The following is a 27,054-nucleotide window of genomic DNA, read 5'->3' on the forward strand; positions in this document are numbered from 1 at the left end:
GCAGTACATTTGCACAGTGTTTGCAAGGTAAATTCAAACAGTGTTGGAGGACAGCAGGAGAGACTCTCCCTAATTACAGCTGAGTGACAGCTTCTGATGCGTGTGCACCTCTACACACTCTCTCTCTCTCTCTCTCTCTCACACACACACACACACACACACACACACAAACACACATACAGAGTAAATTACCACGTCACCGTAGGAGTGTGTCAACACACCTCTCTTTACAAAGGGACTAACTCCACAATCTAAATGAAAGACAACAGATTCACATTAATAGCAAAATGTTCTCCTCTTCGAACCTTCATTATTCATCATGACTCATTGATATGCAGCTCAGTCCGCTGCTATGCTCGGAAACTTCCTGGGAATGTGTCAGCTCCGTCCAAGCCTGATACTTCCTCTGAGCCCATCAGTGTAGTGCCACTGCCCCCTGGTGGGGAACAAACCAACAGCAGCTTGAACCATCAAGTCAGAGATCGAGAAGAGATACCTCAAGAGTACATTTTTCTATAGAAGTGATGCACTTGCAGGGCAATCAAATTTAGACTTGATGGATACTGGCTGCGCCTATTAACAAAGATAATAACCTCTTAAAAGTGCATTATAAAATGATACAGGTCAGAGAGAAAGAGATTGTGACGAATGATAAAAAGAAGGTGAGATAATGAAAGGGTAGAAAATGGAGAGTGGATGAAAGGAACGACAGGAAGAACAGCAAGAATTTTAGGAGCACTGGGAAAAGGTAAAAATAACAGTTTGATCATAGCCTGGAAAATATATAATCTGATGTTTTAAAGGCACACACACACACACACACACACAGAGAGAGAGAGAGAGAGAGAGAGAGAGAGAGAGAGAGACATACACTGCAAAAGAGTGTTTGATTGTGTATTCTGAGTGTATCTTGTGTATGTACTCCTGCAGAGGAAGTGGAATGCAAATGCAGATGTCAAGGCCATCCCGTATAGTGGAGTGACGTCCTCCATCCTCACTGACATGTACAATATTTATATATTTGTACATTTCAAATTTGCATTTGTGTGTTTGTTTGTTTGTTTGTGTGTAGGGTGCATAACTGTTTCAATGCAGTTTTGTGTTTGTGTGTTTCATTTGGATACAGTATGTAAAAGTATGCAAGGTGCATGTGCTGTGTGTGCAGTGTGATTAGGCATGCTGCATGGCAGCACTGTAGCCCATTTCTTATTCTCTTTTTAAAGGCTGGGCCATGGCACGCATTTTTATCAGCTTTGTTCTCTGATACACTCATTAAAAGAGCACAATAGTGCATGTGTATGTGTGTGTACGTGTCCGTGTGTGTGTATGTGTGGTCTCCAGATGCAACTCGGTCTTGTCAGGTCTTCAGGGACAAAACGTCTTATCAGTCACAGCGATGTTGTCACCTTTACTGGCTCACATGCACACAGACTGTGGCCATAGCGATAAACAGGTTGATTCTGTGCTGATGTGCATGAAGGCATAAGCTCACACATTTTCATACAGAACATTTGTGCTACCTAAAAAGTCTCAAGTGTCCCTGGGGGTATTATGTTAAAGGAAGAAGAGGTGTGTGTGTGTGGGGCTCAGCTGGTCATCATAGCTGTGAGGAGTCTTTGGCTTTGCCAGCAGTAAAGACACGCACACTCTCACACACACACACACACACACACACACACACACACACACACACACACACACACACACACACACGTACACACAAACATTAACAAACAGAGCACAGACATGCTCAAGATTATCCGAGAACATCAAGTCTCGCTCTTTCTAAAATTATCCCTCTTCCTATATCACCCTCCCCACTTCTTCTCCCTCTGTGTGTCTCTGTGGGCTGAAGGGCTGATTTGTGTCATTTCTTGCAGTAATCACACAGGAGTGACACGGGGGCTCATTGACATGCAATAAGACAATCCCACCTCGACCAACAAATATATCTGTGTGCCCTGCATCCAAACAGCATCATCTACCAGCAATCTCCAAGCACGCACGCGCATGATCACAAACATACAATTCACAAATGACACGTGTACATAAAATTTCAGTGACCTTCTCTGTCACATCAGGAAACATGTATGCCATGCATAAAAAATAAAACAGTGAGACGGGGATGTTACTGACACTCCACTGTTTGTCAGTCACACAGATTATATCATTTGTCAGGACAGTACAGGAAGTTTCTGTTCATTAGACGTGAGCACCTGCAAAGAATAAAAGCCGCACCATTACTTGATAACCTCTGCTGTCACCTGTTCAGTATGTAGCAGTGTTTGTGCTTTTCTGAATATCTCTATCTGGTTTGTCTTTCTTAAATCGATATGTTATCTCTCTAATTGGACTACTTGCATTTCCCAAAGTGCCGTTTATCAGACTTCACTGAAAAAAACAGAAGTGATTTATGTGTTTGTAAAAAGTCAGTTTCAGATTGTTTGACAAAATAGTCTCATCACCCAGCTGAGACTGGTTTTGCCTCACTCAGGATGACAATGTTGGACATTACAGTGATCCATTCAGCACGTTATTCTACAGTAAGATTTCTCGCCAATGAGTTCAATATTTCTTAATGTTATTCATGATCTTTAGGATGGTGATCTTTGAACTTTTGTCTAGCATAGAAGTGGGTCAGGTTTTGGTCAGTGTCAATGTTGAAGAGCAAGAAGAATCGTAATTTAATATATATATATATATATATATATATATATAAATAATTTATCTGCAATAAAATGACTGAAAGGAGAAGAACAGATTTAAAACTTTATTAGCCTTTATTAACCTTATTAGATAAAACAGATGTTGGATGTTGACATCTGTTTTATCTAATAATGACAACATTTTCCTTTGGTGAAATAATTAGTTGGAAAAGATCATGAATCAAAATATATTGCAATATATGTTACTGCAATATTCAGCACCTTCCAACATGTTTAAACCCATGATACTGTACTGTGAGTTATGTATCGTGATATTATTGTATCGTGGGGCCTCTGGTTATTTGCATACCTACACAGTACAGTACTCACCAAAACGCATTTTGGTGACCTCCCAAGCTTTCTCATTATTTACCATATTTCACAAAATCAAAATGTGCAGGAAAAATGACTGACTAAGTGGGTTTATTCATTAACATTAGGAGAATTAAATTAAGATTAAATTTTAATGACCTTGTTGTCCTTCATCTTGTACTTCATTTACTCATTTCCATTACTGGTTCAGCTCTAAGAAATACATCCTTTCCTGTTTGTCCATCCAATACTTCTGTACTGTTTGGGATGTACTATTAACACAGTTTAGCCTTGGTTTTTTATTTTGTCTCACTCACACACTCATTTTTGTTGATGAACTTTACAGTTAGACTGATATATTGGCTGGCTGATTCAATTAACCAATAGTGGCCTTTTAATTAAATATCAGAAGTGTGTCTGTCTACCTTTGATTTAGGCTAATATTCTCCATGTATTGAATTTATTCATTTTCAGCAATTTAATACAGTAATGATTTGCAATGAATTATTTAAAGGCAGGTTTGTGTCCTGAATTTTCCTCTACCATCATAACATAAATTAAGTGAATCATCTATACCCTAACTAACTCTGATAAGATCACTTAGTCTACTGTTTTGAACATAATTTGAGGTCCCATCATGCTCTAAATTATGTTTTGGAGGCTTTTTTTGTTCACTGACAAAAATAGTTTTCTGTCCTGATGACCAGTTTGGAATTTAAAACTATTCGCATTAAAAACAAACTTAAATAAAGATAAATAAAAAAAGATACAGGAAGAAAATGTCAGGAGGGGTTTTTGTCACATGGGCTTTGGTTGAACTCCAGTGTGCATGTGTGAAAACAGAAAAGCAGTGAGATTGGAGACCACACAAGCATCACACCAGTATGCTGATTTTTTTGTGCCCAGACACAAACCAAGCAGACAAAAAGCATATCAGTGTAAAACAAAGTGCATCTCCCTAAGGCGCAAAGATACTGAAAATGAAACGGGCCAGAGCCAAATAGAATCTTATGTGAAGCGTTTCAGATTTTTGCAGATATGCAGAGTAGTAACATTCAGTTAGGGTGTGTAATGTTCTACTTCTACGTATTTGTCGGCCTCCGACGCTAAACCATTACAGCATGCTGCTCCCCGCCATTTCCTCTGGGTCGCTGGGCAGATAGAGCGGGTGTGTGGCCCGATGCAAAAGCACACAGACACACACACAAACTTAAATTAACACGACATTGAGTATTCAGGAGCCCCATTTCTCTGTACCCTGATGTTCAGCCTCACGGCCCACTATTTTTCTGGATTGTTTCACCTTATGTCTCTTGTTGTGTGTCTCAGGATCTATGCCTCTGTACATGTTTGTGTCTTATTCTCCCCTCTCCTCCCTCTAACAGTGTGCAGATGAGAATTTTTGCTTTCTCCTCTCACACTGTTTTCTATAGGCTACAAAATCAATACCCCCCAACTGTAATTTCTAATCATATCCTGCGATTTTTGTCTTCACATTATCACTGAACACGTCTGTGTCTGTGTGTGTGTGTGTGTGTGTGTGTGTGTGTGTGTGTGTGTGTGTGTGTGTGTGTGTGTGTGAAACTGTCCGAACATGCATGTGAGCTCCTCTGACTGTGGCATTAGACAGAGGCAGTAAAGCAGAAATATTGGACATACGATGAGTCAAACACATGACAAACAGGCACAAACCCATCTAACCAAAGTTCTACATTGGTGTGGAATAATACTATTCTACAAATTATATGTAGGCTGTGAAATGTATATTATTTACTCTGATACACACTGTATATGTTAAAATTGTACAGTGGCAAAAGGGACATTGTAGGGGAAAGTGGGTCTGATTATCCAGGGCCTAAATGGCAGGCAGCCTTAGAAAAGTGTAGAATGAAAAGTTTGATTTTGTTCACACTTTTTGATTTCTAAATGATTAGAACAATAACTACACTAACACTGGCTAAATAAATTGGTTTAAAGACTTAACTTTGCATAGAAGAAATAGTGGAAGCTCTAGGAGCCTCCTATCACACCTTACTGCACTAGGATTTGTCTCTGCGCGCAGGTAGAGCTGACTGAGAGACTGCTTATGCTGCTGGAGCATCAACATACATGGTCATGTCGAGAAAGGGAAATTAGGGTTCCAAGAAATAAAAGAAAGAAAGGAAGAAAGTTAGAAAGTAAGAAAGTAAGACTCACCACCCAAAACATGTTGTGTACCCCCAACCACAAAAAATCGATGTAATGTCATTTGTGGGGCGCTAATTTGAAGGATATCATACGAACCATTGTATGATGATACGTTGCTAACACACTATAATATTGTCCACATAGTGTTTTGGTTACATTTTTGATAGTTTGTTTTCTTTAAGGACATACATGCCTTAGATATGTATTTTTAAACTAGCAGGAACAAATATTTTGATATAATCTTGTATAGATATATACAGATATATCTGTGTTAAAGTTCCAATAAATGTGATACAACAAAATTACATTGTGTTCTTCTTTAAGGTCCACACCAACTGTACATTTATATCATGTATAACTTATGATTCTCATAGGTTATTGATATAGGAAAAGGACAGAAGTCATCTGAGGGACACATAAAAACACTGCACCCGTTTACAGCCATCCATCCATCAACACAGCCACACCTCCCCCCGCCGTATTGTTTCCTCCAATAAACCAACAAGCTATTAAGTGGAGGATCCTCTGTTTGGTGAAATGGGCAGGTGGGGAGACAGAGAGGAGAGAAAGTTGCGAGTGAAAGTCTGAATTCAGGACCATTACCTGACTCTGGTATTGACTGCGAGAGTTCAGAGAATGGCCTTGGCACTAAGGTACCATTACAGCTCAATTGATCGGCCTGCACTTAAGTCCAAATCCCACCTTGTTGCACAAGCCATCGTGTCAGGATCCGGTGACCACGAAATATGTCTGTGTGCTTGTGTGTGTGTGTATGTGTGTGTGTGTGTTGAGAAAATGTTGGTTTTTTTTCCAAGGTTGCTCTTTGCCCCCCCTCTTGTTCTCTCTCTACCAACTTGTTTTCATCTTGCAGCATCTCTCACTTCCTCTTTCTCTCTTTTTCCCCTCCCCCTCTTTCATGGATAAAAGTCTGAAGTGATCAGAGTCCCAATGTGTGTTTCATGTGTCAAAGCAGGCGGCCAGTCACTTCGGGGAGTCTGGAACCACCTCTCCAGCTGGCATCCAAACACAATGGTAGCTCATTCATTAACACATACATACAGCTCACACATGCACTTCTTTTCAGTCTAAAAACTGACACAGATGCACACATTTCCGCATTAACACAGACCTATACAGATCACTCCTCTTGCACAGATTGAACAGCATTTGTTTCCTGTGTTACTGGGTGTACCTGTCACATTCACACATTGCTAGCAAGTCTCATTAAAGTCTTTTAACAACCTCTCCCTCTAAAGTCGAGGAGGGGAAGAGGCAGATGTAGACTGTTACCTGTTTTATGGAGGGGAAACAAAGCACAGACGCTAACAGGCTAATAAACATTAGCCGTGCTAACACAACAAGTCTGCGGCCACGGCCCGGTCCCTGGTTTCCTCTTTACAAGTTAGTCGTTTAAAACCCAGACAACCAGTGTTGGGCTGGCATAGATCAGAGCAACCCTCCTCAGAGTCGCTGACAGACAGAGGCCAGGCCCGGGCTGTAAATCCAACGCACTCTAATAAAGCAATAAAAGGCCATTAAAAGTCAGTGTCCCTCAGCACTGGAAGATGGATGGAAAGGTGGAAAGTAAAGGAGACACTTTTAGATGGCTATACACACCCACACACATTTTGGCAGGTTTTTTTTCCCCCCTCTCCACTTGAGACAAACTAGGTATCTGCAATATTGATGCCTTTCTCCTGTTGTTACTGCTCTTTTATCCTTGCTGGCTGCAGCTCGCTTTTGTGGCAAAAAAAAAGTAAACACTGTGATTTAGAATGGTAGAGCGCAATCTTTATGTACTCTCCTGCTCACTCAGTAAGCTCTCTGTTTCTGCCACTGATCTGCCTTCCTCCCTGCGAGGTCTACTGCAATGTTTTCCACTACAACAATTTCATACCAGCCCACATTTTATTTACACTATCATGCACAAATGCAAATGTAAAGTTGGCTCTCGCATCCTGGCTTTTACTACGTGTTATCAGTAGCAAAATAGCAATACCAGATTTTTTTTTATTGGGACTGGGATTGTTGTTATGAGAACAATAATCCAAAATTTAGCATTCTAATTATTTGAGTGTTTGTCACAGGAAGGACCATTTTCTGGTAATGGGAAGCCAACTTTTTAGTGTGTTTCTTTCCTCTCTGTCTTTATCCTCCCTTTTGTCATTCTTATTGCAAACTGAAGGAGGGAAACAGCACAACTTGACGTAATAAAACATAGTTTCTACACACCCAGTCAATGCTCCTCGCTCCAGTCTGCGAAAAGAACAAGAAAAAGAAACAGATAAGAACAAAGTGTGTGTTTGTGTATTGCCAAACCCGACTGGCCCTTTCTCTGTAGCTGCTAGTATCGAATGGCGGCCCGGAGCCAAACAAAAGCGGGCCGAGGCCCTGACAGTGAGTCTCCCGAGAGCAGCGTCCATTCATTGTGCTTTGTGCCCAAATTATGATTAATGGAAAATAAACAACCTTGATGTGAAGCCTGCTTTGATTTTCTATGAGCCCCGGCCTCGCTGTAGTTGTAGCTGTTCCCCTGGCCAAGAGAAAAAAGCGCTGGACAAACACTCACTGAAGCTCAACTCTCGGCCTCATGACGCTCTCACACAACAGCTTTAAATCAATGAACGCACAGATAAAGGAGCCGCTTTTGCAAACCTCTCCCTCTCGTACACACTCTCTCTCTCTCTCTCGGTATCTCTGCACATCCCCACAGAAAGTCATAAATGCAGACAAACCGACATCTTGATTATATCAGTCCCCTCTGCTGCTAATGACCAGCTTGCGCGTAATTATATTAATTACCATACGTGCCACGCCTGTCAATTGGCCAGCCAAAGGAAAAGGGAGAGCTTGATACAAGTAGAAAGGATAAAAGGAGCAAAGGGAAGGGAACAGAAAAAAACTGCAAATGACGACATTGCAGAGTGGTCAGAGTGGGAAAAGGAAGAGAAGCAGAGAGGAAAAGAGAGAGAGGTCAGGAAAAATAGAGTGTAGAGCAAGAGAGGGACAAAGACAGAGAGCGGTGAGAGAGAGAGAGGAAGCCTGATCAATTGTTCATTTTACAAAGTCACTGAGACGTGTCAGCAGTGTCAATAAGTGAATTAATTTGTCTGTGGGTCTCCGGAGCATGACACCATATCACTCTGCTCCCCAGAGACATGAAGGGCCTCTAACCCTTCTCTCTCTTTCTATCACATACACAAACAGGCACACACTCTCGCACACTCTCACAAAGCAATTCCATACAAGGATCATACACGAATATTGGGAACAGTGCACACGGAAACACTTTCACACAAATGTTCCCAGGCTTGTAGATGCATATTCTCACTGCGCACACAAACCTTTTGTTTTTCAGCATTTGGGAGGACTTTGCAGTTACAAGCACATATTGTATTCTTTTCCGAGAATTATCTTAATCATAGCCATAACCATCTCCTGCCTCACCTACAAAAACAAGTCTTAAAGGTCCAGTGTGCAGGATTTATGGGGATCTATTTGCTGAAATGGTGTATAATATTCACAACTACATTTTCATTAGTTATAATCACCTGAAACTAAAAATTGATGTTTTTGGTACTTTAGAGTGAGCCATTTATATCTAAATATGGAGCAAGGCCTCTTCCACAGAGTCTGTCATGTTATTTCTACAGCAGCCCAGAACGGGTAAATCAAGGACTGGCTCTAGTTAAGGCTATTTGCATTTTCATGTCAGCCACTGTAGTTCTCCAACACGTCTGGCACATGAGAGAAGGTTCAGTTCCGCAACTTCACCGCTAGATGCCACAAAAGCCTACACACTGGACCTTTAGCCCAAACTGCAAGGATTTTTCTTGTAGGGACCAATGTTTTTGTTAAGTCCTACATGAACAGATTTTCATTCCCACATGCCTCTTTTCCACAAAATTAGCTCTCGTTCTCAAACCTGTTCGGTTCATGATTCTTGAAACCTTTGTGCTATCTAGACAATCAGTCCACATTTCCAAAAGTTTTGAGTGGGACCACTGCAATCAAGGATGTGTCATTAACAGAGTGTTGCGCAATGCACAACAGAAGTAAACAATAGCAAAATAGCAGATTACATTGACAACCTCTCTCTTGCTATCTCTGCACATACCCACAGAAAGTTATAAATGCAAACAAACCAACATCTAGATTATATCAGTCTCCGCTGCTGCTAATGACCAGCTTGCGCGTAATTATATTAATTACAGAACTTCTGTTCTGTTATCACAGCTATTTGTTTTTACCAAAAAAAAAAGCAGGGACCAATTATTAATAAGACCACTTCACACTATTTTCTAATAATTTCCCACTTGACCTTTACATCCTCTTTTTCCAACCTGTAGATTATGACACACCTACTGATGTCATCATGGTTCGCTCTTTGGGTCAAGAAAACCCTGCTATCTTTTGTTCCATCTAAGAAACCAACTTCTCGGGTTCTGAACCAATTTATTTTTGGTCAAAATGCTCCGAATCCAGGATTAGGTGCAGGAACCAGAACAGAACCCATTCCATGTTGGTGGAAAAGGGATAACAGTGTGATAATCTAATACAAGAATATATGTGCATGTAGGCATGGAATTAACCTTCAATTACATGAATTCAAATCCAAGTGAAATATATTGCTCAATAGTAAACCATCAATTCTAACTTATTTCATGTGGATATGTGTACTGCACACACACACACACACACACACACACACACACACTGACAATAATGATTCATCCTCATTCGAGCAGCCATCCTCAAGGGAGGCTATTGTCGGCTGGTGACTGACATCAGTCAGCCACCAAGAGGGACCCTCAACCACTGGCTGTCTGCTGTTTTCATCACAAAGCCATCACCTCCAGCGCACACACACACACACACACACACACACACACAAACTATGTGAACCAACACATTACTACGACATACAAATTTACACACACTCACTCACTCCTCTGGCAGATTCCCCCTCAGTCCTGACTACCCTAACACCTCTTGGTTGAAGCCTTTCTCTCAAACATCCAATCAGTCCAACTCTCCCCCACATTAGGCCGCGGCTCTCCCTCTCTGTTGTTTTCTATCTCTTCCCCATCCTTCCCCCATTTCATGCTGTGCATCCCACGGGGTTGAACCCCCCCACACCACAAGGCACAGTGTTGTTTGAGGGCTGCTGTGATGACCGCCCCAGGCTCCGCCACCACCCCACTGCTTCCTCGCTATGGCCTCACGGTGGACCCACACTGCAGAGCATGCTGGGAGCTTTTCATAATCCCACAAACACACTAACGCTGTCGCTCACGGTTACCGGCACATCTGCCAGCTGCCAGAGGGGAGTGAACAGGGACGCACTGTCTCTTGCAGAGACACACATATGAATACATACACACACACACACACACACACACACACACACACACACACACACACACACACAGACTTACACACAAGTACTTGTAGAAGCAGCAGATTGCATCCAAGGTGATAGATAGAGCACAGTGGGAAGGAACTGTGCCTGTTCAATTACAATCATTACTATCACTTTGGGAGATTTGTCATGGTCAAAGTGAGTTGGAGCTGTGGAGAAATCACCTTGAAGCCTGTGAAGTGGGGTTATTTTTGGTTTTCACAAAAGGGTTACGACGCCCTCAAAACTCTCTCCCTATTGAAAATGACTTAAATTAAACCTAAATTAATTACTCAGAAAATCCAAACAGATGTTTAAAAAAAAAAAAAGCACCCTTTAGCGGTACATGACTGACTCTTTAAAAGCACCTGACAAATACACAACAATAATTCAACAATCTGCCAACAACTTTTTAAGCCATGAGAGCAGTAAATTTGAATTTGTGCTGTCTTTACTGTCCTCTCTGGGCTGGACGGGGGACAGCCATGTGGATGTGTGGGCTGTCAGTCAAAGCAGGACCTGAATTAGAGGGAGCCTGGATTGTGTGATGGCGCCACACAGGAGACGGAGGCCTTGCTGTCACTGACTGACTGACTGACAGAGGGGAGAACGGAAAACAAGGAACACACACAGCTCCTCCAACAGGACCTCCAACATGAGGCCTCACTGTTCAGACCAGTTGGTACCTCCTCTTAAAGTTAGAATCACATCGATACTTACAGGACACTTGAGAACTCTTTAGATCAACTGTGTTTTTAGTTCATTTTAGTAATACAGGTATCTGTATGTACTTACTCCACTGTGCTTGTAGAGTAATTTTTAGTGTATGACCTCATTCTGTGCTGCGTTGGAGGTGATAATGAAAGACAGATGAGGATGATTCTATGTCAATGGCTTTAGACTGATGGAAAGAAACCGGCATTATACCAACCAAAAGGGCAGGTAAACAGAATTTAAGTATAACCTCAGATGGGTAAAAAAAAAAAAAAAGAGAGAAAAATATGGACTAGTTCATAAGCTATAAAACTACTGAAAAAAGGTGCAAATGTGAATTATGAAGGGATTTTAATGTAGCCCAGCTGATATTGAATTTTTGAAGCCAATATCAACATTAAGGATCTACATATCTCTGCCAATTTCAATATGTGAACAAGACATATACTAAGCAGCATATGTCACAGTTGAAATTAAATGTGTCAGTGTTCTGTGGTGGAAAAACTTTATAATGGTGTCACTCTTTCTGTATGAACTCCAACCTAGTTTGGCATTTCTGTACTGCAGGCTGTCAATAGATTGCTTCAGGGATAACATTTTTTCTTTAGGCCAAAGCAGAGGTGAGCATTGCCCTGCTTCTATTGTCAAAAAGTCTGTTGGATTTTTCCATTGGATTCTGGGTTATTGCAGAAAATAAGATCTGTGGTAAACAAACATTAATGTGTATAGCTCTAATTTTAGTACATAGGTGGAGGGAGCTCAATTAATGCTGAGAATGTTATTCAAATTAAGATATAAATGCAATGTATTGAATAAATGAATAGGCAGATTACACCAAAGTTAAAACCATTTTGAGCTTCAACAGATTATGTAACATTAAGTAATACATGTGGATTACATTATAGATGAAACTATCTGGTCCTGAATTACAAAGCACTTCAGACTACTGAGTAATACACACAGCAGGGGAGTTTATAGGTGTCCGTTTCTGCCACACAAAGAGGTGAACTGTGACTTCCTTCATTCATGGAGGCCTAAACTTGGTGGATCAGCACACACACAGTTAATACGGTCTAACATATTACCACTCTGGCCTGTCAGTAACATCTGAACTTTGCCCTTTTTATTTTACCATTGGTCATGACCTCTGTCCAACTGCGGTTTTGTGGTTGAGACAAGAAACAGACACACGCCATGCTCACGCTCATCGATCTCATATCCCTCTTTCCTCCATTAGCGTTATGGATCTCCTGTTTGAGAAGGGACAGGGTGTATTTTTTTTACTTCTGAACTTGATTTCACGAGGATGAGTGAAGATGTTATTGTCCACTGCTCCTGCATGACGCCTACTCATGTTCTCAAACTCCATACACCCAGAAACTGCCTGGGATGAAAAGCTGTCCAGGACACTGTCATTTACAAATGAGAGGCCTTTTCACCATCTTTCTGTCCATGACACAAAAGAAGGCCTCTCCTCTTTTCTCGTCTCTTTTCTCCTCCTCCTCCTCCCAGTCGGGAAGTATCCATTCATCACAGTCAATCTTTTAATGCCAGTGTGTGTGGAGGTGATCTCCAATCTGTCGCACTGCTGTCACCTCACCAGTCCTACATGCCTGATCCCCGTTTATTCATCTAGCATGTCATCCAGACAAACACACACACACACACACACACACACACACACACACAACCTCATCATCTCACAATGTTTTCTCTCACTCACACATGACCAAGCGCACAAAGATTCCCAAAATTCCATTGTGCAGAGTTCCTCCTGTTACTTACACACAGACACACACAGGTCATTTCACATATAGGCCGAGTATTTCTCCCTCTATCACTCTCTCTCTCACACACACATACACACACACACACACACACACACACACACACACTATCCTTCCCTCGCCTCATCTCTCACAAATATTTTTTCTGTCTCTCCAGCTCATTTCTCTCGCCTCCCTTCCTTTCCCTTCTCCTCACCGCCGTCCGTCGCCTCTCAGCTTGGCTGTGTCCTCATGCACAATCACAAATGCACACAATCCATTCCCCCTCATTCCCAGCGAGCCAGTCATCCTGAACAGCCCTCTGTGGGGTAAGTAGATAGGGAACTGTTGAGACATGTAGAGCCGAACAGCCCTCTGAGGATAGCGGCTGTCCCACCGCTGGGAGCTACTATAGGAGGAAGGGGAGGAGGGTGAAGAGGAAGGGTTCAGATGAGAGTGAGCCTGGAGAGAGGAGTAATTGCCAAGTGTGTGAATTTGTGTGTGTGTATGTGTGGAAATGTGAAAAGTGCAATGTGTGTGTGTGTGGGGGTGGGGGAATTGGGGGGTGAAAAAGGGTGACAAAAACAGAGAAGTCACCCAAGGCAGAAAGAAAAAACGGCACCTCAATGTGCCTTCCTCATACAGGTGTGTGTGTGTGTGTGTGTGTATGTGTGTGTGCGTGCGCGTGCGTGTGTGTGCATGCATTTGGGTGTGCGTGCAGGGTAGCTAGGTGACAGTGGGTCAGGTTGGAGAGAGTAATCTCCGCAGGATTAAGAGTGCTGCTCCTGTGTTAATGTGACTGTCAATGAGAATTAAATCCCTGGACCGATCCTCTCCATCCGGCTCTGCTCTCCCTCTCTCCTCTCCTGTCCGCCCTGTCACACTAATGACACCACTTTCTGTGGAGTGCCAGTGCGGCGCGCTAAAAACAATGGGGAAATAATTACACTCTTTCAATACAGTACAAATTGCAGCGCTGAGCAGCGGGACAGCGAGAGATATAAGCAAAGGGAGAAGGGAGGGAAGGAGGGGATGGGAGAGGGAGGGGTTGAGACAAGGATGACTAACAATTACAACACGATAGGGGTTGGGTCTCATTACTGCGCCCATTAACATGCACCAAGTAATTTTCCCCTCTCAGTTTGTGTGTGTGCTTGAGAGAGAAGGTGAGAGGGAGGGGGGATGTGTGTGTGCGTGCTAAGCGTGTGCGTGCGCGTCCAATAGAGTGTGACCATTAGGTTCTGCAACACACCTCCCTGCCTCCGTGCGCAATCTGCCCGGAGAGCCCGGCGGCACATAATTTCTCTCCCATATGTCTGAGCCCCGCGCGCTCTGCTCTCTACACCCAGCCGATCACGATCCATGCAAAGCGATTAGAAGGCGCGTGAAAAGAGCCCGGTCAGCGGATCAGCCTCGCAGATCACTCAATAGGCACTAAGCAGCGCCGAGCTTCGACCGATCGCTTATTTAACCTCACAGTGGTACACACTGCATCAATCTCACCTCAATCTTCCCCTCGCCCTCGCCGACAGCACGCGCTTACACGCGGTCAGCGGAATTGACTGCCCGTTTGAATCGGCTCATCATGTGTTCCAGTTTTACGCATGGCAATCACGCGCTCCAGAGGCTGCGGAGTCACTTGGAGATCAGGGAGGTTTGGGTTGGAAATCCTGCTGTTCTTTTAAGAAATCGTTCCTCACCAAAAAAAAAAAAAAAACAAAAAAATGTGCTCGCTGCGCTCTGAGCCAAGAACATCAAAGTTGCTCGCCAGTCATTTAGTGAGTCAGTCAGCCAGTCACCACTCCTTCTCTCCCTGCTGCCCATGGAGAAAATGTTCCACATCTCTACAGCCAAAGACCCCCTCTGACCCCATCGTCGTTTCATTAGCCTATTGACCGTGCGCCACGAAAAGACAGAGGGAATTAAAATGTGAATCTATACTAATTGAATTGGAATAAAAAGAAACACCTTACCCAAACCTATAAACTCGATGGCATGATCACAGGGAATTGTAAAGGATCCAGGTGAGATAGTAGCGCGCGTTGCCACTTTCTGCTTCAACTCCACTGATTTTGTTTCCCACTAAACGGGGCAATCCTTTACGAGCCTCCTGTCCAGCTCCCGGAGCTCACGCACAAACACACTGAAGCAAGGGGTGAAGAGGAGGGCTACTGCCACGCCAGAGCCCTCCGGAGCCGTGTAACAAAACAGAGCTCGCGCAATAGCGATGTGCTCCAATGTGTCATGATCTCGCCGCGTCCCATCTCAAAGCCACACAGAGCAGAAAGTCACCAAAAGTGCGTAATTCCCCCAAAGAGACACCGGGCTGATGTTTTTGGCGAGCACTCCACACAAGTTCACCCCCCCTCCCCTGTGCCGCCACTGTCACACAGAGGCGTTAAAGTCGCCGGAGAGATACTGATGAGAGTGATGGTATAGTGATGCAGGAGTGATAGTTGCGCTCCCGTCGCTCCTCCCGAGCAGGGATCGATTGGACATGAGAAATGCGATGCGAGCCCGTCTTCCCCATTCAGAACACGTGCAACAGCGCCCGCCCAGTTCACCAGCTCCCAAGTACACCCCCTCTTCCTCACTGATGTCATGTAGTTTCCAAGTAGCCTGGACTGTGTTGGTGGAGGGGGGGTCAGTTCTGTGCCTGTGTGGCCGAGGAGAGATGGGATACATCACAGCCAATTTTAGACTGCTAAAAGTTCATCTTAAGAAGTGCCATTTTTTAGCATTGTGGAATACTTGAGATTTCCACTTTTTATGGTTTGTTTAACGTCAGGTACAAGTGATCACTAACAGAAAAAATACAGGATGCAATTATTTAGAGCCAATAGATGGAGTATTTTGGGTGTACAGCTGGCCATGCACCTTTAACATCGTCATGAATTATATACTTCCTAAGTTAAAACTAAGATATATGAGTGCAAGGTCCCTGGAAGTATTATTGATTTTGTTCAAATTGGTAGGAGTTTGCGTACTAGTGAGGCTTGAGGTCATCTTACACTTTAAGTTTTCCACCAACTTGTGTATGTATATCAAATTGAGGAGGGGGTCTGATGACTGTCATGGTTCCTGACTGACAGATGCTCAACTGTGCTCAAGTCGATGACCCCCTCCACATTACACAATACCCCTCCTCGCCTCTACACTTCGATCATGTTACAGATGGTGTCTGTATATCAATACTTGGTCCTGTGTTCGGCAATACGCGCGGATGGATGGTGTAAATCTACCCCCCCCCCCCCATGTTAAACTGAATTTAATCACCGCCGCCTCTCCGTTACGCACCAGGAGACAGCCTATCAATTATTCCATCCCTAGAATATTCTAGTGTGTTGATGGCGATTGATTGCTTTGCGCTGTATTTGCAGTCGTTAAGACTTAGAGGAGGTCGATGTCAGCTAACGACCCAAGGTGAGGATTATCCGATACGTTTAGATGTCTTCCTTGTTTTCTTGTTGCTGGGCCGCACAGTAAGCCCTGTGTCAGCGGAGGCATTTTTTGTTTGGGAGTAGTTTAAAGATTCTTGTTGTTTTTTTTAAAAAAGAGAAAAAAAGGACAAAAACGGAGCCATGCACCATGAAATGTGATGGATTTCAGAACTACAACATGGAGCACAGGCATTCATCTTACAGTAATCTTGTCTGGCACTGTTCTCCCCTTATGACCATTTTGCTACCTGTGCATGAGTGAGAAAGTGTGTTATTTTCAACCGATTTCGGTTAGGCTTGAATCTATTACAAATCGATCTGTCTGACTTTGTACTGAGTGCAGATTAGTAATTGATGTGGGGTTCACCAGGACACATGCAGCCCTTTAGTTGCTGGATTTAAAAAAAAACAACAAAACAGTCAACTGAAAATCCTGGTTTCAGCACCATGGACAGGGCCAGACGCGCTGCATATAAATTCAGGACGCCGGACAGCTCCAGACCGTCCTGTCACTGTGCTTTTCTTTGTGCTTACTTTGCTGTCAAGCAGCTAATCCAGTTCGCAGACAAAAATAAACAAAAGAAGATGAACTGTGTAGAGTGTAAGTGAAGAGAAAAAAAAACACCAGAAAGTTGATAAAACATAATATATCCTGTCTGCACTGGCAAGTGGTTGTGTCTACAGTATTGAACCTGTGTGTCGCAATGGGGATCGGAGGCCTTTTATCTTAAAGTGAGGCAGCTAATGGATGCAGCAGCCCACAGCACTTATCTCATCTATCCATCCTCAGAGGGGCCAGAGGAAACCACATCATGTGACGTAAACGCGGAGTTTTAAAGTGTGAGGTTGAACGGAGTGAAATTTAATTTACTTCCCTTATACTTCACATTACAGTTGTTACAGAGCCATCTGTTTCCTTAACATGTTTCACAGTGTGGATCCGCTTCAGTCTTAAGCAGAAATGGCAAGTTAAAGGCTGCAGAATCATTCTTATATTTTGCGGTATAGCGTATAAGGTAAAAGTACAAGCCAAAGTCCTCTTGGCCTGTCATGTATCAGAGGACCGGGGTCATATGATCTCCTCTGGGATCAGTCTCCCAATAATCATAGCCCAGGGGAGAAAACATCAGGGAAATATCTGCTCATAACTTGAGGCATATTTCTTCCCCTTAAATCAATATTCCTGCATTAATCCCGTTTTCTTTATATGTGGGACGCCTGGAAAAGTGGCCAAGGTAAGATGAGCGGACTGTGATTGATTTGTCTTAGTTCAGTAGTGAGAAATCTTCGTCTTTTGGGATAAGTTATACTATGCTAATAATCACGTTGTAAAAAACAAAAATATATGGCTACAAATCAGCTTTGTGAAAAAAAATGTAAGAAATAATGCTGGTCTGAGACACGCAGTTGCTTAATAACGAAGCAAAAAGTTCAGAATATCACTACCGATAAGGCTGTTCCAGTGGAAATGTCAGGGCAACTAAAATAGGGCACTAACAGTCAGATAAAGTATGTCTCACGCTTTGAAACCAAAGTAATAAAACAAAAACTCTTATTCTGAAGTGTGAATCACAGCTCAGACGTGATCTAATGACTTTACTCACAGCTTCCACCTCAGTGATTACACCTCAGCCTTTGCTTGCAATCGGCTCTCCTGTCCTGATGCGTCTAAAGCCCATTTCTTCTCTGCACAGGGTCTGCATAAAGGGCGACAGAGATAAGTAATTCAACATTTCTGGTGCAAAACACACGATTACTTACAGCACGACTAAACAAGGCCACTCCAAACCTGGCTGTTGAAGAACTCTGGGTGGTACACTTCCAGCGGCCTAAGGCAGTGAATGTGGGGCCTATTTAATGATGATAGGTGAGAGAAAGTATGCTTGCAACACCACTAATAACACAAGTGCACGCTGCGCCCTGGCGGCCGATGAATCAAGGTTATACTGTGCGCACAAAGACCACACAGGAGGTTTTGTGCTTAAGACCTTATACAGTATTTTTCTCTCGCTTCATACTTTAAGTCGAAAGGTGTATTGGATGATCTGATAGGTTTCTCTTCCACTTAAATGCTCCATTTTGGATACATCCAGCAGGCAGGCTTGGTGCAAAAATAAGAGCACTTGGGTCATCGATTTGGAGCCGCCATGAAGGTTAATGAGAACAGACATCTTGGTTCCTCTGCTTTTGATCCCCCCCTGCATAGAGATTCTTCATTTCTTTACGAGGTCACTGGCAGTAACCTGAGCAGGGCCATAAATAGTGTCCACCCCAGACAGGCCCGGTGTCTGTCAATACTCCGAAAGTTCAGCCCCAACATCCGCAAAGAACGGGCAGGAGCTGCTGACATCGAACTTGTGATATTGGAGCAAATACACTTTAAACAAACATTGTCTTCTTATGACCCGCCGGATTTATCTGTGAATAAATTGTTCTCACTCTGTACACTGTTTGGAACAAGTCTGTCAGGGACGATCACACCAGCGCAGGGTGACGATTTGGCTTCATGTGTGGTGTTGTACTGCCCCCGTGTGGCTGTGGCGCGTCACTGTCAACTTGGTAGTTTTTGAGGTCATCCAGATTTATTATGGTGACAGTAAAAACTGAACTAGTGCCCTTTTGCTGAAGAGCCCTCTCCCTCCTCAGACCTGAACTCACTAAAATAATGAAAGCCACAGCAAAGAGCTGTCTGATGTCAGCAAGAACCGCCAAGACAGAGGCTTCAGTTTTTCCCCTCCAAGGTCAGACTTCAAAAGATGATTGATTAAATTAAGATGAATTAAATCTCTGATGCCTAATATGGCCGGCACAGAGAGGAAGGCATGCTTCAGCATTTTTTAGGAATTATTTATTTCAAAATATTACACAGCTTTTGAATATGAAATTGCCCACAAGTCAAGAAAAGCCCTGACCAAAAAGGTCTCACGGAGTTCAACACGGTTTCATCGATAAATAAAATATCAAGCTCATGGAGAGGCCAAGAAACACGAAAATGATCCTCTGGTCGCTCAAATTACTCCTGCATCAGACTGCACAAAAATTGCGCTCAATCCAATTCAGAGGAATTTACTGTAAGATATAAAACTGACAATGATTCAAAAGACTTTAGGAAGGGTGATAGACAAAAGCAGTGGCTTCATCATTTGACCATACCAGTAATGCATATCCTTTGGTAAAATGCAGAGGATTTAAAAATAAATATTGACATTGGTCTAACAAACCAAAATGACATACATATGCTTTAAATAATTAATTTGATCTGTAAAAGTAAACCATGAAAACTGTAAAAAAAAAAAAAAAAAGAAGAAAAAATAAGTTTAAAAAGACTGCTAGATATTTTTGATATTTAGCTGACAAATACATTAATTTCATCATGGTGAATGAATCAATGGAGTGCTGAATTTTACTGACAAATACTTGATACTGTATGTCACAGTACCTACTTTCAGGATGTTTAAATGTATTGCTGTACTTGCACACATATGAACTAATACTGATATAAAAAAAATCCCTATTGGCAGCAGGAGTGTCTCACTTTCTGTCCATCAGTGTTTTGTGTGTTTTCATGTGTCAAACTTATTGCAAAAAAGTTTGCAACTATATGTGTGAGCCCAGCATGAGAATACTGCACATCATATTTGACTGGTTTGTGCTGGATGTGCTCAGAAACTCTGTTGTGATTGTCGACAGCTCTGAAGAGGCTGGCATCAAGGTGACACTGATCAAATGTGACAAGATGTCGCATGTGAAGGGACGCCGTAACAGCTGCTCATTAGCTAACTTTGTCGGCGTGGAATGAAGTAGACGTGGTAGAGGTAATGAAGAAACATAGGACACATCTTATCGCACTTCAGATGCTTTGACTGCACAAGCCTCGTCCTTTAACTGATTTGACACTAAGAGCCGGTGGAAGCTATTCAACGCCGAGTAGTCCGCAATATTTCTTTCATCAAAGCAGTGAACAGGAGGTGACACCCCCTCTACCCGACCACTGAGGATAAAGTAAAAAGCAGTTTTATGTCAAAGTTCTTCAGTAGCCAGGTGTCCCACACTCACAGAGATTCTAGAGTTCATCATGAACGCTGCGACGCTGCCATTTGGGATGGTGTGTGACGTAATCAGCTGCCTCCAGCACAAGGCGCATGAACTCCCTCACATCAAAGGAGTAGTTGGTAAACTTCGGATGGTCCCCAAGGGTCGGATGATGACCCTGAGGGACGTGATAGAGAGAAAGAATTAAAAGGAGTTATAAAACGCATGTGAAAATACAACCCAAAAGCACTTACATGTGTGCATTTGTATTGCAAGGTCCTTGCAATTGGATGACATAGATGAGATAACATGAGTGAGAAATGAAGCATGAATGTTTGTTCTGCTGTACCACATAATTACACATGTGCATTAGAGTGTGTGTGTAGATATGAGATAGGTAAGATGAATCAAGAAAGCTCCCCACTAAGGTGCTGGGGAGCTAATGGCTGGTACGGGAGTTTCCCCTACCTTGTCCTGTGGGAGCACTTTGTCCATTTTCTGCCAAGTCACGTATCGAATGCCCCGCAGCCGAGCCAAATCTCGATAGCAGCTCTCATCCTGACAATTATATCTGGGAGGGACAGATGCAGACACTTTATCTCTTGCTCTCCTCAGTGTGCCTCACTTTCACTCTTTTCTGCTCCATCTCTCTCTCTCTTTCTCTCTCTTTCTCTGTCATTCGCTGCGAACACACTGTGGATCTCACTCTGTGTCACTCACCAAAATACACACAAAACACTCCCACACATGCTCTCCCACTCTCTCTCACATGCACACACAATCACACAAACACACACACACACACACACACACACACACACACACACACACACACACACACACACACACACACACACACACACACACACACACACACACCAATCAGCACCTCTACCCAGGGAAGCCAGGTGTGATGAATGCCTGGTTAATTAGACAGTATTTCACAGTCATACACCAAGAGTCTGAGGGGTACTTTGGGCACAGCATGCTGCCAAAGCCATCACTCTCCCTGCTTCCTTCTCTGTCTTTCTCTGTCTTTCTCTCTCTCTCTCTCTCACACACACACACACACACACACACACACACACACACACACACACACACACACACACAGAGGCAGACATAAAGTGTCAATCACAGCTCAAAGATGACAGCCCAGTCAGGGAGGAAGAGGAGGTGTGTAAGACCCGCCCCGTGCATCCCTATAAAGATGTCAGAGTTGTGGGTGATCCTCAACTGCGCCAGAAAGGGGACATCCCTGAAAGCCAGACAGGGAGTCACACATCAATCATTTTGATTGTGTAAACACTGTCACAGTTACACCATTTAAAAGGCTAAACATTTTATTTATTCTCATACAGCACTGTTATATCCCTAACCAATGCACTGGGCAGCACTGTATAGCTCCTGTGGTAACGTGTCAAGTTCTCTATAACTTACTTGTATTTGTAGTCCACCACGTTGACCTCCAGTAAAGGCACAGTCTTGAGGGCGTTTACCAGCTTTAACAACAACAGAGGGATGTGTTCTCTGATTAGCGAGAGAGTAAACAAATATGGGCAGTGACCATTTAAATTGCAAGGCTTTTTCAGTGTTCTGTTTATGGCAAATAAGATTTTAAATAGGCACTTAACAGATGTGGGCAGTAAATCAATGGTGGAGAGGAGGGGCTGAGGGCGTGAGAGAGTTATATAGAGTGAAGACAAAGGGAAGGACGGAGAAACACAGAGAAGAAATGAAAGGGAGGACAGGTTGCAGAATGGGATGCACCAAAAAGAGCAAGTGTGAAAAAGTAAGAGACAAAGAAGAAAGAAGGGAGGGCGGTGCTGCACTCACCTCCACTTGGTTTAATATCCTTCTGTATTCTGTGCTGCGTGCCAGCAGGGTGACACGAACACGCCCCTCCTGAAAACAGCAATGCACCCAATAATCAATCAGCCAAGGACAGAGAAGATAGGCGGCTGGGAAAACATGATGCTCATTCAAACTAACTAAAAAGCCTCTCTTTTATGCAGCACAGAGGAGAGGACACATTAGCTAAAATAACATAATACAGTATTTTTGTAAAATGGGATCAAAGTTTTTTTTTTCTTAATGTGCTCTCATCAGTGTGTGTACTATGATTTTCTATATTCTTCTACTGCCACCTTGTGTTCTGAAAGGGTATTTAGACTTGTCCAAGGCATCAACACTCGTAACGTGGGAATAAACAATAAGGATCATAACTTCAGAAGCCTACAGTAGGGACACAATCAGGCACTTACAACCTGTGTAATCTGCTGTACACAATAAACCAGCCAAACAACAACACCTTACTATGAGCAATGGACCTAATTTTTTCAGCTATTAGAAAAAAAAAAGTTTTTTTAAAAGTGTTGAAAAAGATGCCATTCTGAGCAGGACCAGACCAGAGGAAATTATGACGAGGGAGAGATAGGAGGAGAGGGGCGGTAGAGGCGGATGAATAGGACACAACAGAGGAGAGCAGCAGTGTAAGTCTCTGGCTGTGCCATTAATCTAGGGATGAAAGGAGGAGCTGGGGAGAGGGTCGGGGCAGAGAAGACCTCTCATTCAGTCGCAGCCCTGCTATCGCCAGCAGCCCCATGTCTCGCTGAAAAGCCTCTTAGCATATTTCCAGTGAAGGCCATGAATACCCAATGAGCTGCTCCATAGAAAGGCAGAAGTTATCGGGCTTTGCTGGTCATAAAGATACAGTCAAGTACTTTCAAACCTGGGAACATTAAACACCTGTGAGGAGTGCTGAGGAGTTATAGATGTAGGATGAATAAGGAGGTGAATGCATGGCTGTAGCTGTATGTAAGTGTGTTTGCATGCATACAGTACTTATACATGAACTCTTTCAGAAACTGGAAGAGTACAGTCAGTGAGGAACTCTTTACCTTAGTATACTGTGGTAATGACTAGGCCTGGGTATAGTTTAAAAAGTTAGGATACTACCAACTCTAGAAATATGCAGCACTTAACTTCACTACACTACAGACTGTATTGGTTTGGTCAGACCCCCAGTGCAAAAAGGATCAAATGCATGAATCGCTCGACTGGAGGCATTTAGATAGTAGTTAGTATTGGCTCATTTCGGAAAGACTGATCAGTAAAAGAATTGAAACTCCACAAAAATACAGGCTTAGAGAAATATAGTTCTTGCTAGAAATCTTCAGTTATGGCATTGCAACCTGAGCATAACAATATTATCATGTTGTTATATCTGTTAAAATATATCACAGTAGAACTATTTAACCCTTTGAAACCTGGACTGACATCACTTTTCTTGTGCTGCTGACCCTGAGCAAAATGTTGCAATTTCTTTTAACGACATGGAAAAACCCCCGCAATGAGCAAATTTGCAAGAAATGTTCCTCAAATTGCAAGATACTTGTGGATTTAGAAAATTATTATTAAAGAAATTAGGGGAAAATTTCTTAAGAAGAAAGAAAATACTAGGGAAAACTATACTTATAATTATCATTATCATATATTTAAAATTATGTTACAAAATAACACAAAACAGCATTTTATTCCAGGCCATTTTCTCTCCTTTTTATTTATTTATTTATCTATTTATTTTTAAATTATATATATAATCAAGAATTAAATCTGCTTTCCTATTCATAGGTTCAAACGAAGACCTTAATGGACAGTCTATTATTCACTCAAATGCATCTAATTACCCATTTGTTGGTAAATGATGTACAACAAAATTAAATTAAAAAATCCAAATATTATTTTATGTGTCTGATTGTGCATCATTACTTTACAAAATCCAAATGAAAATTACATATCTACTGACAAATAATAGCCAGTTCGTTCAAAAATGTAACCCTGCCATAATGAGAATAAAAATGAATGTCAAATTGACTTTCCATTTTTAATTTTCTCATTAGCAGATGAAGCGTCACCATGCTGGGCTTTCACATTTTAATTATATCATGATTTTTAAATCAAATCACATGAAAATTAAAAAAAAATCATAGTTTGAATTTTCATTGGGAAAACAGAAAGATTTGCCCCTTCTTGTTTTGGGATATCTGTGAAGTTGGCTGAAAAAAAACAATCAGAGGACACAAGTCCACTACTTGCACTATAACAGATTTTTGCCAAGGGAGCTGTTCCTGTCTTCCTACAATCTAGGCTTGTTTTTCTCGAGAGTAGCTTGAAAATAACAGGATGCTGGTTGGAGGTTGGGGATCGTTTTAACCTGCTTTCTTTGAGTTTGTTCTTATCTGCTTGAAGAATGGCTGACACAAAGAAACACTAAAGAGAGACTCTCCTTTCAGTCAGGCCCTTTACGGTTGAATTGTGGCTTACAAACAGAAAGATCATATAGAAGTACATGTAACAAATAAATAAAAATGTACACTAGCATGACCGAGGGCACACAATTGCATTAATCTAACCAACACTGAAACCTAAGTGAGGGACCGCCTAATAAATAATAAGTGTTTGCAAAGGTTAGAAATTGGCAGTGAGAGCACAGAATCCCAGACATTAGAAATAACATAAAACTGTAGATGAAGTATAATCATTCACCAATTACCATATGTGGAGAACCCTAAAAATCGTTTCATATGGTAAACCTATATGAGAAGAAAGTGTACACACTTTATGTTTCTACAGACAATTTTCCAATCCAGAGATTTCTTCCATTCCAGGCTGCCAGTGGTGCTTCGAAAAATCAACTTGCAGAAACTTGAAGTCTGAGATAGGCAATCAATCACGGCCTTGATTTGTTTGTCAAAGTCCTGTTATCGTTGTGTGCCAGTGGCTCCTTTCACTCATGCAGGTTTGGGTACGTATTTTAGAAGACACTAAATCAACACATTTACAAGCTTCTGGTCTATTGCTTAACATTCTGTGGCAGTTCGTCACTGTAGCCTGGGTCTGGATGCCTGTCAGGAAATCTCGTATACTGTGTGCATAATTCAAAACCTGTTGCACAATATACTTTACACCACTGCCATGTGGCAAACTGAAAAAAGATGACACCGAGTTATCATTTCAAGAATGTGACTTTGTTTCATGCAATTTGAGAAGTCATCTTATTGTCTGTTGTGCTTGGTGTCACAGTAGAACGAATCACTCTCAGCAGAGAATAGCATTTGTCTCTTGGAAACAGGAAGGTACGAGGACAAATCTACCGTCATGTATTATCAGTAGGTTATGTGCTGACATCAATCATGACCAATAATATCCTTTTCCTTTTATCAATGCTAATGCTCACTGTTGGCTGAGAGAAGGATTGGGCTACCCTGTGTTTCCTCCGCAGCACCTGACATCACTAGCCTTTTCTTTTCAACTGTCGACTTTGCAAGATAGGCATAAGCATGTTGATGTAAAATAGTAAATTTCAGTTCATTCAGCTCATTTGATTTTGATATTTAAAATTTACAAGAGAACATTTGGTGTCTGCCAATTAGAATTCATCCTCCAGTAAACATGATGTCCACACAGCATATATTAAACAAGGTAATTTCCTGTTTTCTTTTTTCTGGGATCAGTGTGCTGGTTTCTGACCTGATGGTACAACTACACAAACAATTTAGGGATCACCATGTTTTTTTTCTTACCATATATATCCATACAAATTTCCTTGGCAATCTGGCCAGTTATTGTTGACATATCTTGCTTAGAATAAAGAGACTAACTTAGATCAACATCCTTAAGTGTTAAATAATTGATCTATACAATCCTGCCACACGAGCATTACAAGTCAAAGGGCAAAGAGACGCCCTCAAAAGAGTTTCCAGTTTATGATAGTGAAGTCAACAAATTTACATTCTGATCAAACTGAATGATTTTTTTCTTATTTTTCCTTACATTATTGTTACCCTTGGTATTGGTAAGTATTGTTCTGATGACTAAATAAAATTAAAAATAAACAAACTAAACCAGGATAAATGGCAGTGATTAGCAAAGATGTGTTTTTGTTCCCACTACTGTTTCTGTGGTTTCCATAAAACGGATACAGGTGACCCCTTTATTTGAGTGTCAAACAAACATTCCCATACAAGCACATGGAACTGAATCCTGTAGTTGAAACAATTCCTCTTAAATAGCCTATACACTCCCAAACACACCATAACCAACTGCATTATCACCTAGAAGCACACACACACACACACACACACACACACACACACACACACACACACACACACACACACACACACACACACACACACACACACACACACACACACACAGTGGAGCAGGCAGTAACTCCACTCACATGTCACATGTATTTCAGTTGTTACGTCCCTTCTGCAGACTAGAAGCATAACTGACCTGAGGTCTGAACAACAGTCTCCAATGTCTTGAATCCTTACATACAAACTTTAAGTATTTCTTGACTGGAAATCGAACCCGGGCCGTGGCAATGAGAGCGCCAAATCCGAATCCGAGTATTCAGTCTCACAATTATAGTTGGTATTCCTAGTTAAATAACACTGAGAATTAAATCTGTTTTCCAATCCATAGGT

General features: G+C 42.1%; 1 protein-coding gene across 4 annotated transcripts in view; it reads right to left on the reverse strand.

The window, feature by feature from the left end:
* The window catches only part of eogt (EGF domain-specific O-linked N-acetylglucosamine (GlcNAc) transferase), a 58,755-nt gene that overhangs the window by 725 nt on the left and 30,976 nt on the right, over positions 1 to 27,054 (reverse strand). Inside the window, exons 12-17 of one of the 4 annotated variants that reach the window (XR_015778432.1) lie at positions 22,394 to 22,462; positions 21,998 to 22,059; positions 21,696 to 21,815; positions 21,026 to 21,128; positions 20,582 to 20,735; positions 18,130 to 18,222 (exon numbers count right to left, since the gene is read on the reverse strand). Coding sequence is in view for 2 of the 4 variants with exons in the window: in XM_088086612.1 (XP_087942738.1) it covers positions 20,589 to 20,735; positions 21,026 to 21,128; positions 21,696 to 21,815; positions 21,998 to 22,059; positions 22,394 to 22,462 (501 nt within the window). In the remaining 2 variants the exon portion in view is untranslated. Of the gene's footprint in view, positions 1 to 18,129; positions 18,223 to 19,363; positions 20,736 to 21,025; positions 21,129 to 21,695; positions 21,816 to 21,997; positions 22,088 to 22,393; positions 22,463 to 27,054 lie in introns of those variants that run through there. The other 3 variants (XM_088086612.1, XM_088086607.1, XR_015778438.1) reach the window with 3 other exon arrangements.

This window comes from Plectropomus leopardus, chromosome 2, assembly GCF_026936395.1.
Source record: "Plectropomus leopardus strain MGB_pleo_1.0 chromosome 2, ASM2693639v1, whole genome shotgun sequence".
Taxonomy (NCBI): Eukaryota; Metazoa; Chordata; class Actinopteri; order Perciformes; family Serranidae; genus Plectropomus; species Plectropomus leopardus.